Raw genomic sequence first — 17,500 nt, 5'->3', positions numbered from 1 at the left:
CGTTTGTCAGCCACTGTTCAATAATGCACAGCCCCCCCTCCCCCTCTGTAGACTAATGCCTGCAGCAGTCAGATGGACAGAGATACACTGTTAGTTACTGTGTGTGTGTGTGTGTGTGTGTGTGTGTGTGTGTGTGTGTGTGTGTGTGTGTGTGTGTGTGTGTGTGTGTGTGTGTGTGTGTGTGTGTGTGTGTGTGTGTGTGTGTGTGTGTGTAAGACAGATAGAGTGAGGACAAGAGAGGGAGGAGATATGAGCATGTGTGTGTGCGTGTTTGATGGAGCGTGAAGTGTTTGAGTGAGTGTGTGTGTGTGTGTGTGTGTGTGTGTGTGTGTGTGTGTGTGTGTGTGTGTGTGTGTGTGTGTGTGTGTGTGTGTGTGTGCGCGCGCGCGCGCGCGTGTGCGTGCGTGCGTGTGCGTGTGTGTGTGCGTGTGTGTGCGTGTGTGCATGAATGCATACGCATGAGATGAATTACATAAGACTGCCCTAGTTGTTTCCCTCTGCTTGACTTTCTCCTTTTTCACCCCTCCATCCATTCCTGCCTCCTTCTTTCCCCCTTTCATTGTCTCCTCCATTCCTCCCTTCTTTTGGTGCCCTACGTGTGTTTGTGTTGTGTGTGTGTGTGTGTGTGTGTGTGTGTGTGTGTGTGTGTGTGTGTGTGTGTGTGTGTGTGTGTGTGTGTGTGTGTGTGTGTGTGTGTGTGTGTCTCTCTCTCTCTCTCTCTCTCTCTCTCTCTCTCGTTTTTGTGTGTGTTGGGGTGTGTGGTGTATGCATGTGGAGATGCTGTGTTATGCAACTGTGTTTAGTGTGTGTTAGTAACCAAACGTGTGTGTGTGTGTGTGTGTGTGTGTGTGTGTGTGTGTGTGTGTGTGTGTGTGTGTGTGTGTGTGTGTGTGTGTGTGTGTGTGTGTGTGTGTGTGTGTGCTTGTGCTTGTGCACACAGTAATGTTCATGTTTGCACAAGTGTGCGTATTTAATCAGAGAACAGGTGAAAAGAGAGGGAGATAGAGAAAGAGAGAGATTATAATGACAATGAAGGTGTGTGTGTGTGTGTGTGTGTGTGTGTGTGTGTGTGTGTGTGTGTGTGTGTGTGTGTGTGTGTGTGTGTGTGTGTGTGTGTGTGTGTGTGTGTGTGTACGTTTGTGTGTGTGCAAGCACAGAGGCTAGGTTTAATCCATGTGGCCTTGTTCTGGGTCTGGTTTCCTGTTTGACTGTTCTTAAATCTCACGCCTGCAAGCCACATAACTGAACATCCCTGTAATCTCTGCACTGTTATTTTCCATTAGTCTCGGTTAGTCTCTGTTATTCTCTGTTAGTCTCTGTTAGTCTCTTTTATTCTCCACTAGTCTCCGTTAGTCTAGGACTGTATCTGTTTTTCTCTATTAGTTCCTGATTCATAAGCCAGGAACAGTTTTTAAAGTATGTTCCCATAGTATGGCCAACCTCAGTGCCTCTGCCAGAATCTGTGTGTGTGTGTGTGTGTGTGTGTGTGTGTGTGTGTGTGTGTGTGTGTGTGTGTGTGTGTGTGTGTGTGTGTGTGTGTGTGTGTGTGTGTGTGTGTGTGTGTGTGTGTGTGTGTGTGTGTGTGTGTGTGTGTGTGTGTGTGTGTGTGTGTATGTGTGTGTCTGTGTCTGTGTGTGTGAGAGACACGTTGACTATAACATCAAGCATAAAGGCTAACACACGGTGAAATGTTCAAACATCTGACCCAGATAAAAAGAGTACTGTATGTGCCAGTGTGTATTATATACTGTGTGTGTGTGTGAGAGAGAGAGAGAGAGAGAGAGAGAGAGAGAGAGAGAGAGAGAGAGCGAGCGCGACAGATACAGAGACAGAGACAGAGATCGAGAGAGAGCAACAGAGACAGAGACAGAGAGTATAGAAAAAGTTGAGCATTACGGAAGACATTCCACCTTCTGTCTCACATGGAATGACTCACAAAGGCCCTGAGCAGTGCACGTTTTTCTGTGCGTGTGCATGCCATGTGCGTGTGTGTACTCTCTTCATATAATCCAGTAATTGCTCATTAGGTTTGAGGTCAGATTGAAGATAATTGTATGCTCAGTTCAACATTTTGATGAGCGTGTGTGATTTAGTTTGTTCCTCCAAATGCAACTGGATGTATCTCTAAATGAGAACACGTATGCGTATGTGTGTATGTGTGTGTGTATGTGTGTATGTGTGTATGTGTGTGTGTATGTGTGTGTGCGGGAGTGTGTGCGTGTGTGTTGGCCTTCTGCGGTCAGTCAACCGATGATAAATGAACTTCAATGCATGACCGAGTGACAGTCAGGGTGTCTTTACAACAAACAAGACTGATTTATACTTACCGTAGTCGTGCCGTGCACCAAAAACAGCAAGACGCCTTTGTGAGCTTGTACATCTGCTGTATTTACGGTGCGGTCGACACGATGCCCAACCGGTATAACTCGTGCTACACTGTCAAGGTGAAGCCTCTGTCTGCTTGATCACTGTATGCAGAGCATGAACAGAGCAGCATCGATGTTTCATCCAGATGACAACGTATCGATTTTCTTCTGTTTGTCTGTAAAGACAGCGCTCTTTAATTTAGATGTTAGGAAATGTCATCCATATCGCTTTGGGCTTGTTTGGTATTGGTGATTCGTCCTGCGGGTGGTCTGTCTGTCTGTCTGTCTGTCTGTCTGTCTGTGTGTCTGTCTGTCTGTCTTTTATTCAGTGGTGAAAAAAGTACTCACATTTTTTACTTAAGTAAAGGTATCAATACTGCAATATAGAACTACTCTGTTACAAGTGAAAGTCCGGAATTCAAAATGTACTTGAGTAAAAATACAAAAATATTGGCATCAAAATGTACTTAAAGTACCAAAAGTAAAAGTACTCATTATGCAGAAGATTCCATTTCACAAGTTTTCTAGAGTATATAAAATGTACAAAAATCCTTTGAAAATAGCAGATCTACAAGCTCGCGGCGCCTTGTGAGCTTGTAGATCTGCTATTTTCAAATAGCCAAAGTGTAAGGGCTGAAGTTGTGTGTATTTTTTTAAGCTAAATCTACAAAGTAACTAGTAACTAAAGTGATCAAATAATAGTAAAAGTAAAAATACAATATTTGCCTCTGAGATGTAGTGGAGTAGAAGTAGAATTATTGGAAATTGGAAATACTATGTAAAGTACAAATACATCAGAATTGTACTTAAGTACAGTACTTGAGTACATGTACTGTACTTAGTTACGTTACACCACTGCTTTTATTTAGCGTTTTACCCCCTTTTTCTCCCCAATTTAGTCATCATGGGTTCTGCCGTTGTATATCCTACTGGCTCACCTGCCAGTGAGGAGCCTCCTCCGGGAGGACGTAGTAGAGCCTTCGTCCTACTCCTCCCGCCAAACACTATACGTGTACGGCTTCCCTCCTCCGAACACGGGCCAATCGTGTTCATGTAGATAGATGCTCGACAAAGCCGGATGCTTTGGATTCGAACCCCCCAGACTCTGTGGTGGCAGGCAGCTACTGTACTGCTCCGTCACCCGATCTGCTATTTTTGGCTAAAGTTCTCCTCAGTAAAGGGATGCTAGGGTTCAAGTGGTAAGGTAGTGGTACGGTAAAATAAAAAATCCTGTTGACAAGGATGAGGCCGCACAGCTCTTAGCCACGATGCAGAAAGTTTAATTAGAATGAAATGAAACCAACGTTTCGACAATACAGTCTTCCTCAGGGTTTAACAGGGAATGGGTGCATACAAAATAAACAAAATAAAAAATCCTATCACACAAAGATTTGGCGGACCCCTTGTAGTAACTCTGAGGACCCCCTAGGGGTCCCGGACCCCCTGTTGAAGACCCCTGCTCTGCATCTTCCAACCAGTGTAGGATACACACTAAAAGGTTGTGTGTTCATTTCATTCTTTCCAAGTAACTACCAAATTAAACACTCCAGATTTGTTATCGGTGTTATCTTCTTCTCCTTCTTCTTCTGTCGGCTAATTCCCAACAGGGGTCACCACAGCGGATCATCTGTTTCCATTCTGCTTCTGTTCTCTAGGTCTTCCTCCGTCACTCCAGCAATGGTCTCTCTCAACGCATCCATAAACCTCCTCTTTGGCCTTCCTCTTCTCCTCTTGCCCTGCAGCTCCATCTTCAGCATCCCTCTCCCACTGTGCCCCTCATCTCTCCTCTGAACATGTCCAAACCATCTCAACCTTGCCTCCTCTTGCTTTATATTCCCAACCTAACCTGGGCTGATCCTCTAATGTAGTCATTTCTTTAATGACAATCGTACCATCCTCAATTCTGTCATCTCCAGCTCTGCCTTCAGTCTTTTCGTCAGCATTATCAGTATTATAATTCTCAATACAATTTCTGTCTGTCTGTCTGTCTCTCCAGTGTAAGACTCTGGCAGGTATATGTGATCACATCATCTCGCTGTCGTCAGACTCGCTGGTCTCCCAGTCGGCTCATTTAGAAGTTGTCCACCTGACCAGTATACTGCCCAGCGAAGGACTGGTAGGACACACACATACGCACGCACACACACACACTCAATTCCATCATTCTAGTTTTTCTCCTCCTCTACCTAAAGTGTACTGACCCCTTTCTCTCTCTGTGTGTATGTGTGTGTGTGTGTGTGTGTGTGTGTGTGTGTGTGTGTGTGTGTGTGTGTGCGTGTGTGTGACAGGGGATGTACATCAAATCGACGTACGACGGGCTCCATGTTATCACTGGAACCACAGAGAATGTGAGTTGCTATTTTTGCAGTTTGACAATTTTTGAAAGCTTTTGCCCATAAATTAGCGATGCCAATGCTGGGTACTGGAACCTGAACGCGCTGATCGATGCGTAGCTCCGCGACGCGTCGTCAGCACAATAACCCCGGCAATGCCGGGCAAGCTGATATATCAGCTGGTAACATAATACGAAGCAGGTTTGTGTGATTATGGAGACATCTGGGTGAGCCAGAAATGACACAGTGTATTATATTTGATGGCCCCTGCCCTTGATAATAGTATTACAGTATATCTGTAATACTATTGCATATAATAATTAGTGATATCTCTTATATTATGGCTAAAACTCACCCTATAGTGATGCACCATAACCTGAGAAACAGTTGATGTGCTATCAGTTAAAGGTATACTAGGTAAGATCGCATATCTGTGTGTGTACACACACACACACACACACACACACACACACACACACACACACACCCCTCACCCCTCCCCTCTCTGACAGGTATCAAAGTGATGGCTGTCTTTGATGCATTTGTTGATTAGAGAGAGCACTAACGAGCACAGAACAAGTTGGACACTTATGGCTTAATCAATCAACTCAGTGCACAACCCCCTCCCCCCACAGACAGAGGCGTCCCTGTAAGGGATGAACAAAACCAAAGCCAGAGGGATGTGTCAGGAAAACACCCCAGCACAATTATATAGTGACTGATAGAGGGAAAAATGCAATATAAATATTTTTTAATTTAGGCTCAAATTTACCTAGTTAACCTTTAAGTGCTGTTATGAACTAGTGTCTTAAACCAGACAATTCTTACGCAGATCTGCTACTTTTGATACTTTTGTGTGACGCTGTAGTATGATCAAGTAAGGCGTTCATTTACGAAAAAACACAAAAAGTTAAAATATGGAGATGAGAGTTTTCTGCCCCAACAATTTGTCTGTCAACAATTTACAATTGAACAATTAATTTACTCGGCTGCAAAGGTGAAACGGAAGTGGGGTCAGAGGTCGGGACATGTGCTTTATTTTCGCATTTTTCAGACTGTATTGTAGTATGTGTTGAAGTGTTTCGTTGCCTTTGGGCGGAATTCAAGGCTTCATGGAGGGGGGGTGTAATTGATAGAAAATAAGTCATATTTTGGGTGAACTACTCCTTTTACTGACGAAAAAAACATGAAAAGAGATACGAGGTGTCTGCCCGACGACAGCGACGATTTGAAAACGATGTGAGCCAACAGTCTGTCCCAAGAGACTAATTATGAGCTAAAATAACAGTTGTCACATGACTCAGGAAGTCTGTGTATATCCTCCCAGGTGTCTGCCTCACTGACAGCTCTGAGCATCATCATGGAATGTCTTCAGTGTATGTTTGCTCTTTAGGAAAATAAAACCCATGCTTTGCTTTTGACCGTTCTGGCCGTGCATTTTTACCACCCGGTGGGGATATGTTTTATAGTTTCTGGTCAGACTGAATGCATTTCCTTTTGGGTAATGTAGACTGTCTGATATGTTAGATCCTTTTTTTTGGGGGGGGGGGGGGGTATTTTTGGGCTTTTATGCCTTTATTTATAGGACAGTAGTCTGACAGGAAATGGGGAGAGAGAGATGGGGGGTGACATGCAGCAAAGGCCGTCGGGCTCGGGATTTAAGTTTGATTGTATTGCAATTTAACAATTTAATTAAAATAGATACAGTATGTTAACCATACCAATCTGGCCAATTTTGTATTTATTTTTTACTTATTGTGATGTGACAGCTTGTAGATATTTTCGGTATTTGTGGTACAAAGAAGTATATAGCCCCCCCCCCTCTGATTTCTTTTCAAATCAAACCCTAGTTGCCCCATATCTTGGTATATCTATGTTAGAGGTTCCCATACCATTTTGTCCTTCCCGATACCATTTCCTATTGGCCTACTTGAAACTGTTACAAGTAAAAGTCCGGAATTCAAAATGTACTTGAGTAAAAGTACAAAAGTATCAAAATGTACTTAAAGTACCAAAAGTCTTTCTCATTATGCAGAATGTCCCATTTCAAGTTTTCAAATGTATTTATATATTTTTAAAATAGTAGATCTACAAGCTCACAATGCGACAGGTTGTAAGCTTGTAGATCGTCTGTTTTCAAATGGCCGAAATGTATAGGGCTGAAATGGTTAATGTATGTTTTGTAATAATAATCAGAATCTACAAAGTAACTAGTAACTACATTTTCAAATAATTGTAGTGGAGTAAAAGTACAATATTTGACCCTGAGATGTAGTGGAGTAGAAGTAAAAGTACTGAAAATTGGAAGTACTCCTGTAAAGTAAAAGTTCCTCAAAATTGTACTTAAGTGCAGTACTTGAGTAAATGTACTTAGTTACTTTACTCCACTGCTGAGCCCCACCAAAGGCTTCTCACATGGCCATAAACTAATTTCAACACCTTCTGTCTCTGACAACAACACATGCAGTCACATGACACTGATAGCAGGAAACACTAAAACAGCAGGAACTCATAGGTGCTAAACATCAACATTCAACAGCTGTTTGGAGGAGGACTACAGTATGTATATATGATTTGTAAAATTTGGAGTTCTCTCCTATGGATAACATTACATATTTCAAATCACCTCGACAGTACCAAACTGACACATTGAAAAACAGTACGGAGTCCATTCCACGGGGAAGCCATGCATGTCTTGTCCAAATATGGAGGGTTGTTACTGAACCCACTTAAAGCCTATACTGCATATACAGTAGTTCTGTAGGGTCTTCAGGGGTATACTAACTGTCCCTTTTCCCCTCTGTAGCAAATTTCGGAAATAGAAGATCGATATTTTCAGCCGGCGAATGTTCACCCCAGAGTCGGGATGCTATAGGGTTCTTGTGGTTAATTCACAAAATGTGTACATATTCAAACCATGACCACCCCCCTCTCTCTCTCTCTCTCTCTCTCTCTCTCTCTCTCTCTCTCTCTCTCTGCAGTCCCCAGCAGACCTATGTAAGAAGATCCACGCCGGGGACGAGGTCATTCAGGTCAACCATCAGACGGTGGTGAGTGTGTGTGTGTGTGTGTGTGTGTGTGTGTGTGTGTGTGTGTGTGTGTGTGTGTGCGGTCCAGGGACCCCCTGGGTTACTTGAGGTCTGTAACTCTTGAGAGTGTATACAAATGGAACCAAATGGACCCGTAATGGTGCTCCTTGAAATGAAACATTTTTAACCAGCTCTGCCAGTGTGATAAACTGCTTCCCGACACGGTTCCAAATGTGACGGATCCAGACCATAGTGTGCCATGCAGCATCAATGTGGTGCTTCTGCCCAGTGTCTGTGTTGCTGTTCAGCTGTAATACAGACTGTCTGTCTGGGCCTGGTTGTAGAGCAGGGGTCTTTTTTTCCCAGCCCAAGGACCCCTAGCTGAGAGAGAGATGAAGCAGGGACCCCCGCTACATTGCATACAATTGTGTTGCATTGGCATTGTGCGCTTGTAGATTGCTATTTTTGGCCAATGTTTCTCAGAATAGAGATGCTAGGGTTCATGTAAAAAAGAAAATCCTATCACAAAGACCCCCTGTAGTAACTCTGAGGACCCCCTAGGGGTCCCGGACCCCCTGTTGAAGACCCCTGTTGTACAGAGCTGCTGCAGCAGCTCTGCTTTGGTGGAATACGGGGACACTCTGTCTGTCTACAGTCTGTGGTCTTCGTTGAGGTGCGTTGGTTTTATTTGTATATTTTGGAAACTGGGAGGCATTTTAAATGGAAGTGATCCCTATGATAGGTTGACTGCTCTCTGTCTGTTCTGTGTTAGGGTACTAGGGTTGCATGCCTAACGCAGGACACACATGACAATGCGTTGTGAGCGTGTAGATCTGCTATTTCTGCTATACTGTATAAGTATATCATTTCTCTTACATTTGCCCATAATGACATGGCCAAAAATAAGGAATGCCAGGTTGCCAAGCTTCGATAAGAGATTTGTTTAATTAACTCAGTGATTATAGAATACAAAATAATATCGTCGTTGTTGTGTGGAAACCTCATCAATTATGTCCAAAACTGTTACTTTTCAGGATTCAAATTCAAAAATAGCAGATCCTGCAGGCCAAAGCTCTTGAGCGTGTAGATCGGTTATTTTTACCACCTTGTGTGACACTCTACTAGTATGATGAAGTATCATTAATTTACGAGAAAAACATAAAAAGTTTAAATATTGAGATAAGGGGTTAGGGTTACTGCCCGACAGCAACGATATGCTTCTACACAGAAGTGATTCTGAAATGGAACCTGATACGAAACTCTAACCTTATGCACAGGATTTGCTTATTTTAGACAGGATATAGTAGAGAAACAGGAAGCTGAGGGCAGAGAGGGGGGGGGGGCATGTTGCATGTCTCCAGATGGAATATGGAACTGGGGACGTTGTGATTATGGCCTCCATTGCCTTTCTGAAAAGAGAGCTCATTACACTCAATGTTTGAATAGGCTTTCCAAATGTGTTTCCTTGCGTGTCGCTGCGCTTCTCATGTGAATTGCATGAGCGTGTGTGTGTGTGTGTGTGTGTGTAGCAGGAGGTTGATTGACAGTGAGAAAGCTGTGTGTTATCTCTCTCTCTCTCTCTCTCTCTCTCTCTCTCTCTCTCTCTCTCTCTCTCTTCTCTCTCCCTCTCTCTCTCTCTCTCTCTCTTTCTCTCTCTCTCTCTCTCCCTCTCTCTCTCTCCACAGGGTGACAGCGCCGAAGTCACCCTGCCGCCAACCCATCATTACTCCCACTACCACCCCTCTCTCTCTACGCTGTGATCCCTCGCTCTGGGGGGCAAGCCCCCTGAGACTGAGAGAGAGAGAGGGGGTTATTACAGAATAGTCTAGGGATGCTGGGAAGAGCTGGGAGAGAAAGTGGAGGAAAACGGGAAGTGGGAGAAAAGAGGGGATTGGGGTGGAGGGGAAGGGATGAAGGATGAAAGGAGAAATGGGGAGTGGAGAAGAGACCTCTTCTGTCAATACAGTGCGTTTTAAGAGAGGGGTCTGTGAAGGATTCACACTGCCACCTCTGTCTCTCTGTCTTCGTCTCTCTATCAACATCTAACTATAGAAAATGCACAGAATCTCTGCGCGCATGTCCGCCGATCCATAGCTAACTGCTAATTTTCCCAATGTGTTCAGACTAGGACTTAAATCTAAGATAAACAGGTGTTCTAGTTCAGTTTTATCATGAGGTCCTCCAAAGAGGACGATGCGATCTCCCACCATGCAAGAGCACATCCCATATCTACCCGGTTGGGTGTTCCCCCTTGGGCTCAAGCTTCCTCAAGGAGAAGATCTCTGGGTGGAATTTCCACTGATCATTGAAGCCTGACCAAAATCTGTGTGTGTGTGTGTGTGTGTGTGTATGTGTGTGTGTGTGTGTGTGTGTGTGTGTGTGTGTGTGTGTGTGTGTGTGTGTGTGTGTGTGTGTGTGTGTGTGTGTGTGTGTGTCCCTCGCATATCCTGAGAACCGTTCGAGCGATATACAAAATATACTTAAAGTACCGAAAGTAAAAGTACTCATTATGCAGAACGTTTCACAAGTTATCATATGTCTAAAATGTATTAAAAGTCTTTCGAAAATATCACATCTACAAGCTCACAATGCGTCGCATCGCTTGTAGGTCAGCTATTTTCAAATAGCCAACGTTTAAATAGGGCTGAAGTGGTTAATGCATGTTTTGTAATAATAATCAAAATGTACAAAGTAACTAGTAACTAAAGTTTCAAATAATTGTAGTGGAGTAAAAGTACAATATTTGCCTCTGAGATGTAGTGGAGTAGAAGTAAAAGTACTGAACATTGGAAATAATCCAGTAAAGTAAAAAATACCTCAAATTGAACTTAAGTACAGTACTTGGGTAAATGTACTTAGTTATTTTACAATACTGAATCGTACGACGGGCATTGCATAACCGGAGGGGCATTCGTTTCCACCAGGCATCGTTTCCAACAGGCATCGTTTCCAATGGGCGTTGTGCTAGTCTTCAATAAGACACACATGTACAGTTTTTTAAATCTGATTCTCTCGCAACTAAAGCGCAGAAACAAACTGATTGTTCAAAGAGGCAACGTGACTATGAAGAGGTAATAGCCAGAATAATGAAGACCCTTGAGGGCTAGTGAACCCTCTCTCCAGCATGTACTTTATGCTCTGGTTCTGTTTTGATTGTTCTGGCCCGGTTTGCCACCTGTCTGCCTATTTCCATTGCAGTGCAGCTCAAGGTTATTATAGTTAACTAAAACTGGGGGCACGGTGGCACAATCGGTAGCGCTGTCGCCTCACAGCTAGAAGGTCCTGGGTTCGACTCCCGCCGGGGACGCTGTGGGCGCTGGGGGCGTGTCCTCCGCGCCATCAGTCGCCATACCCTAGGTGGGGTTGGCAAAAGGTCCTTTCTGTGTGGAGTTTGCATGTTCTCCCCGTGTCCCTTAGGTTAGGTACCCTCTAAAAAAACATGCAGTAATCCTGGTCTCTATACTGCCTCCCCCTTGTCAGCCGGGGTGCCTGATGGAGGGGAAAGGAACTGGTTGGAATAACGTGTTCCTTCCATGCCCGACGTCCAACCGGGGAAACTCCTCCCTGTCAGGTGATAAGAAGCGGCTTGCTAGCTCCTCATGCATTGAAGGAGGCATGAGCTCAGTTCTGGGCTCTCTCTAGTCTGGCAGAGAGAGAGTAGCGCCCAGGATTACATACTGTATAGAAAAATGGGTTATAAAATTGTTGGATAAAAAAAAAATATATATATATATAGTTAACTAAAACTAAGCTAAAACTTAAAAGAAGGTTTGACAAGATGTTTAGTTTATCGCTTTCAACCTACCGTCTCACAAAAGTGTTTTAGTTGATTAGCTCCTCTCATGAAATCTGTCAGATTTCTTTCACTAAAACTCTAAACTATATATAGTTTAAAAAGATAAAAAGAAAAACAACAACTAGATTCAGGCTTGTCTAACGTGTAAAAAAGATACCAAAACATATTTTCCAATAGGCCTACACCTAATTTATGTCCAGTTATTGTAGTATACTAGAGGTTCGGGCTGCTATGCGGCCCTCACACCTACACCGCAACGCCGATCCGACTAATATGCCCATATATGGAGATCTCTGTATCTGTCAGGCCTTGTCCCTTTTATGCCCATTATATATATATATATATATATATATATATATATATATATATATATATATATATATATATATATATATATATATAGTGTGTGTCCAATCAATAGCCTGACGAGGGCTGAGTGCTGGAGTACTGGTTGGGCCACAAGGAAACACTGCAGTCAGCACATTAACAACACACACACACACACACACACACACACACACACACACACACACACACACACACACACACACACACACACACACACACACACACACACACACACACACACACACACACACACACACACACACACACACACACACACACACACTTCTCCTCGTTCACATTTGTCTCTCTGTCTTCCGCCTCTAATCTCTTCTTTTACTGCGCTTCCTCATTAGAACTACAGCCTCTTCCTGTGAGTCAGTAAATCTCACTGTTTCCTCGCCAATTGGGCCCACAGGGACTAAATGGTGTTCGTGGCTTGCTGTACACACTCTGGGTATAGTGACAGGTGACATAATGACCTGTTTGGCTGATGTCACCCTACAGCTGGCAGCTACTGTATGACACTCTGATGTGTTAATGTCCATGGGTGACAGCGCAGTGATTTGCTGTGTGTGTGTGTGTGTTTCCTCAGGTGGGCTGGCAGCTGAAGAACTTGGTCAACGCTCTGAGGGAGGACCCCTGCGGAGTCATCCTCACGTTGAAGAAGAGACCCCAGAACACGCTGAGTTCCACGCCCGCCCTACTCAGGAACGTCCGCTGGAAGCCCCTCGGTCTGCAGGTAAGACCACCATACAGTGACATGCAGTGACACCATTCAGTGACACCATACAGTGACGCTCCACGTTTGACATGGTGAGTTTCTTAACCACTTAGAAGATCCCATACGTTGTTGAGCGGAGTCCCTCAGGGCGCTATACTTCAGTCTTTTCTGGTTTTGCCCTACATTAAATACCTTCGCTATTTTCGGCGAAAGGTTTCCCAGAATACAGATGCTGGGGGTTTTAGTGGTTCAGCAGGGAGGCAACGGTTTAGCTGTGCTTATTGGTCAGCTGCTATATAACACCTAGGAAGATTAAGACTTTAGCTTATGCTGAACAGTCAGCTGCTGTACACACCCTAGGGAAGATACGCCATCTGACAAATCAGAACAAGTTGATCCTTTTGATCACTCCCATCACCCATGGCAAATAAAGGCTGGGTATTACTCACATTCCCATCTGTCGCCTTGCTTTGTCATGCTGGCGTGAACCATGAGAGAAGCCAACAAGTCTATTCCCTCCAACGCACTCGGACAATAAAACTGATCCAGGTACAGATATGATTCAGCTGCCGGCATGCTGAACAAAGCCCCTCATGCTGTCATCATCCTTCTATTTGCGGTTTGTGACAGATCCCTGGCTTTTTACGGAACATATACACTGGCCCACGTTACTGCTGTTTACAGCCGCCTGAGGGTATTTTACTGAAGCAACAAGTCGGATGAAACCAGTGTAGTTCTGCGGTTAAGGAGGAAAAGGCCATCCTAAAAAGTGTACGACACACTGCTGAATTTCTGCTGGATCCCGCCAGAAAAGGGTCCCGGAACGCTTAGATTTTAACCACCTGCCTTCTGGTACTTACTAGAGCAGCGGCAAAGGTCGTCCCTCCCACCCGGCTTCCCTCTCCCCAAACGCGGCCGAATTGTGTTCGTATACAGTAGCTCAGCCAAGCTAGCACCGTGGAGGATTCAAACCCCTAGACTCCACCTAGTGGCGGACAGCTACTTTTACCCATGCGGCACCCGAGTGCCCAATTATTATTTGTCTTATTTTGTAATGTAATTATGTGATAAATCCACATGCATCCAAATAAACACAACTTAGCCACCAACACTTTGTCAGACCACAGCCGACACTGGTTCCATATCGTCTCTGTCAGGTGGAAACCTCATATGTCCAAAACTGTAACTTATGTTACTTATACTAGACCATACCCGGTGAAGGGCGCAGACGAAAGTTGTTGCAAACTTGGGGTTATTGCACATCCTGTCGCGCGGTTTCTCCCCCGTGCGCGTCCCCCCCCCCCCCCCCCCTCCTCCCCCCCCGCGGGTCCCGTCGCGGCACCCCTCCCCACGGGCAACCCCCCCTTTGGCCTTGTTTTCATAGACCTTGCTGCTTGTTTCTGGCGCGAAACCTGGCAACGTTATCTCCCATTGTTTGACACATAAACGCTAATAAAAAGATGAGATTTGATGAAAAAAATAAATGAAAAAAATAAAATTGATCAAATTGAAAAACGGACTTCGCAGTTAAGTTCAGATGGTAATGGTCAATGGCTGTGTGCAAAATCAGAGCAATTGCTCCAGCCACTGAGGAGAACCGGGCAGCTTCACCATGACAGAGGTTAGTCAAATTATAGGAGGATACTTCAGGATTAAATAAAAAAACACCAAAAGTAGCAGATCTACAAGCTCAAAACGAGCTTGTGGATCTGCTACTTTTGGTGCTCGTGACGGTAGGGCGTAGGGCGTTGATTTACGAAAAAATAAAAGGTTAGAATATGGAGATGGGAGGTTTCTGCCTGACAGCAGCGATATAGTATTTGCTCCCATTCAGAAATCCCTCCATTCATTCATCCAGAGAGTTGCCAGGTGTGGAGCACCAGTGGTCAGCCTGGCACCATCTGGTTTCCATTTCGCAGTCGCCAACACACTTATGGATGTTATTCTTTTTCTCTACAATTGAGCCAACGAGGAAACAACGTGCATAGAAACAGATACAGCCCCAGTATTTTATTGGCAGAAGGTGATCCATCCAGCCATCACGTTCCTAGTGTATAGTATCATCAGATATCATATTCTTTTGTATTGTCTGTAGGTATAGTTTTATATGATTGTACTGCACAACTGCCTGTCTGATTGCATCACTGCAAGCATGTGTTGCTTTCAGCCACTCATGATATTATAAAAAACAACTGGTGCCTACTAGTAGTTATTTAACCACCAAGACCTGTATATTTCATTGTACAATGAAACAAGAAAATATCAGCTTTACTGTATTATGCTCACACAATGCATCTCAATGTGACTGTGAGCGTATAGATTTCACCTAATGTTCGACCCAGAATAGGGACGCTAGAGTGCGTAAAAGTTATGGTCAGATTTATTTTCGGATAAACGGCCATCTTGGATGGTGTTTTCAATTGTAAAGGTTAAATAGTTTGTATTTGCCTGGTTCATCTGGTTTTGATTGATTGATTGAATACTTTATTAACAGTTTGCAAAGACAAGCACAGTTCAATACAAGGTCTGTTAAGAGGATTTTGAACCCAATAAAGCACTATAGCTTGTTTCCATTGGGGTCCTTTGTACTCAATTCATCGAAACATTTAATGACTGACAAATATACAATACTATGCAAAAACATCATATAAACGAGTAGAAATCTAAACGAGTAGTAGTTTGGGGGGGGGGGGGGGGGGGGCTGTTGCGAATTGGAGCCACCTTCCAAAGTTCCAAAGTTATAGCTGGAACATTTTTTCAGGTGGCAGCCAACTTGGCCACCGTGGCAACCCCGGGGGTCGCCCGCTTGGGCGCTCTCACTAAATCATCAGAGCATGTGGCTGGGCTGCATCTGGGGCAGATTTGGTGCTTTTAGACTGATTTGCAACTTTAGCCTCCTATCTCCCTGAGTCCCTGGACTACAGAGCTACACAAGGTCACCAGAAGGTGGATCCACTCATTCATTTGAACCTGACAGGTGCCCCGCTGGGCAGCTCTTTTTCATTCTGACATTAATTATTGATGTTGACCCGAAAGGCAAAATGCTGGTTTAGCAGGAGTGGAATGTGGAGAAAAAAAAAGTAAAAAATGAAATAAAATAAAGCATTCAGCAGATTATGGCGTATCATGTTTCATCTGTATTTGAAATGTTTTACCACTCTCCCTATTTAAACGCACATGCACGCACGCGCGCGCACACACACACACACACACACACGTGCGCATACGCTCGCGAGTCACGCTCACAGAAAAAACGCTGGGCAGGTTTCGGTGAACGTTATAAGAAGAGCTTGTGCTGAGGCAGCTGTTCCAGCTTTGTTCACATTTAGGAGAGTGTTAGGAGGAGGAGGGAGGAAGAGGGAGGATGGAAAGGACAGGGAGGAAGAGGAAGAGTAGAGGAAAGAAGAGGAGGAGGAGGCAATAGAGAGAGGAGGGGAAGGACAGGGAGGAAGAGGACAGAAGAGGAGGAGAGGGATGAAGAAGAGAGAGTGGGGGAGGAAGAGGAAGAGGAGAGGAAAGAAGATGAGTATAGGGAGGAGAGGAAGTAGAGAGGAAGTAGAATGATGAGGAAGAAGGCAGTGTTGATTTCGTCGACTACCTTTTTTTATACTGACGAAAACTAAATAAAAACTAAGCTATGATGACTAAAACTATGACTAAATATACTGACGATTTCGTCAACAAATAAAAACTAGACTAAAATGTTTGGGAGGGACAAGTGGAGAAGAGATCATGGGTGCGCGTGGGTGTCACAGACCGAAAATAGTTGAGTAGATCGGCTATTTTCGGCATGCAGCTAAGTGAAAATCATTTCGATGCCATCACGGCCCGCCAAAAATACATTTTAGTCGACTAAATCAACTGTAGATTTAGTCGACTCAAATCTTACTAACTAACTAACTAAACAGAATTCTATTATTACTAAATCAAAATTTGCTGCCAAAATCAACACTGGAAGGAGGAAGGGCCAGTGTGAGCGCTCTGCAGTCATGTCTGCGTGTCAGACCCCTGTGTTCCATATAGCTGCTATTTATAACCATGCATAACATTAGTCTAATTCATTTACATGCTACATGCATGCTTTGATCTCTGCTCAGCGCTTTGTTGCTCTCTGTCTCTCTCTCTCTGTCTCTCTCTCTCTCTCTCTCTCTCGCCCGCTTGCTTTTTTCCTCTAGGTCTCCCCCTTGCCTCTCTTTTCCTCTCGCCATCCCCCTCTCTGTCTCTCTGTGAGGGAGAAAGAAAAACAGCTCTTCGTATGTGAATGTACAGTATGCATGAGCGTGCGTGTGTGTGTGTGCATGTGTGTGTATGAATGTGTGTGTGTGTGTGTGTGTGTGTGTGTGTGTGTGTGTGTGTGTGCGTGTGTGCGTGCGTGCGTGCGTGCGTGCGTGCGTGCGTGCGTGCCCGCGTGTGTGTACATGTAGGTGCGTGCCTGCATTTGTGTGTGCGTGTGTGCGTGCATGCGTGCGTATTTAATCGTATCGTTGTGTAGCGTACGTAATCAGCCCGCTCTATTTGTCAATGTCCCTATGTACTTACATACATAAAGAATATCTCTGCTGTCGGCCAGAAACCAAAATCCAAAATATTAACTTTTCAGGAAAAAAAAAAAAAAAAAAAAAAACACAGTGCTTCCTCATCGAAGTTGGTATGGTGACTTTATACATTGTCAGATATTTGAATGTGTCCTTATTTTATCATCACTTTACCCAAATACAGCTCAAGTGGAGTTTTTGACCATTAGTGTGGAGATACAGTAGTTTTTTTCCCTGTCTGACTTAGTCATTCTAATCAATGATGGACAAAACAACTATCTCCAAAGTTAGGTCGTTTGAATGACAGTTTGAGGATCCAATGGAGTTAGGAAGTTTTGTCTTTAAGCACTTTTTAATACTTTTCATTGGTTC

The 17,500-nt window shown here is 44.1% G+C and overlaps 2 protein-coding genes across 2 annotated transcripts in view; both read left to right on the top strand.

The window, feature by feature from the left end:
- The window catches only part of LOC311033515 (connector enhancer of kinase suppressor of ras 2), a gene marked incomplete at both ends in the record, with an annotated part of 107,868 nt that overhangs the window by 54,309 nt on the left and 36,059 nt on the right, over positions 1 to 17,500 (top strand). Inside the window, 4 exons of the mRNA XM_084041044.1 lie at positions 4,363 to 4,482; positions 4,655 to 4,714; positions 7,681 to 7,749; positions 12,465 to 12,611. Coding sequence (XP_083897170.1) covers positions 4,363 to 4,482; positions 4,655 to 4,714; positions 7,681 to 7,749; positions 12,465 to 12,611 — 396 coding nt within the window. The remainder of the gene's footprint in view (positions 1 to 4,362; positions 4,483 to 4,654; positions 4,715 to 7,680; positions 7,750 to 12,464; positions 12,612 to 17,500) is intronic.
- LOC311033520 (uncharacterized protein) overlaps positions 1 to 17,500 on the top strand; it is a 267,268-nt gene that overhangs the window by 227,364 nt on the left and 22,404 nt on the right. The window lies entirely within an intron of this gene.

The sequence above is a fragment of the Gymnoscopelus microlampas genome (genome assembly GCF_963454915.1).
Source record: "Gymnoscopelus microlampas genome assembly, chromosome: 18".
Lineage (NCBI taxonomy): Eukaryota > Metazoa > Chordata > Actinopteri > Myctophiformes > Myctophidae > Gymnoscopelus > Gymnoscopelus microlampas.
This window is presented reverse-complemented; position numbering and strand designations above follow the sequence as displayed.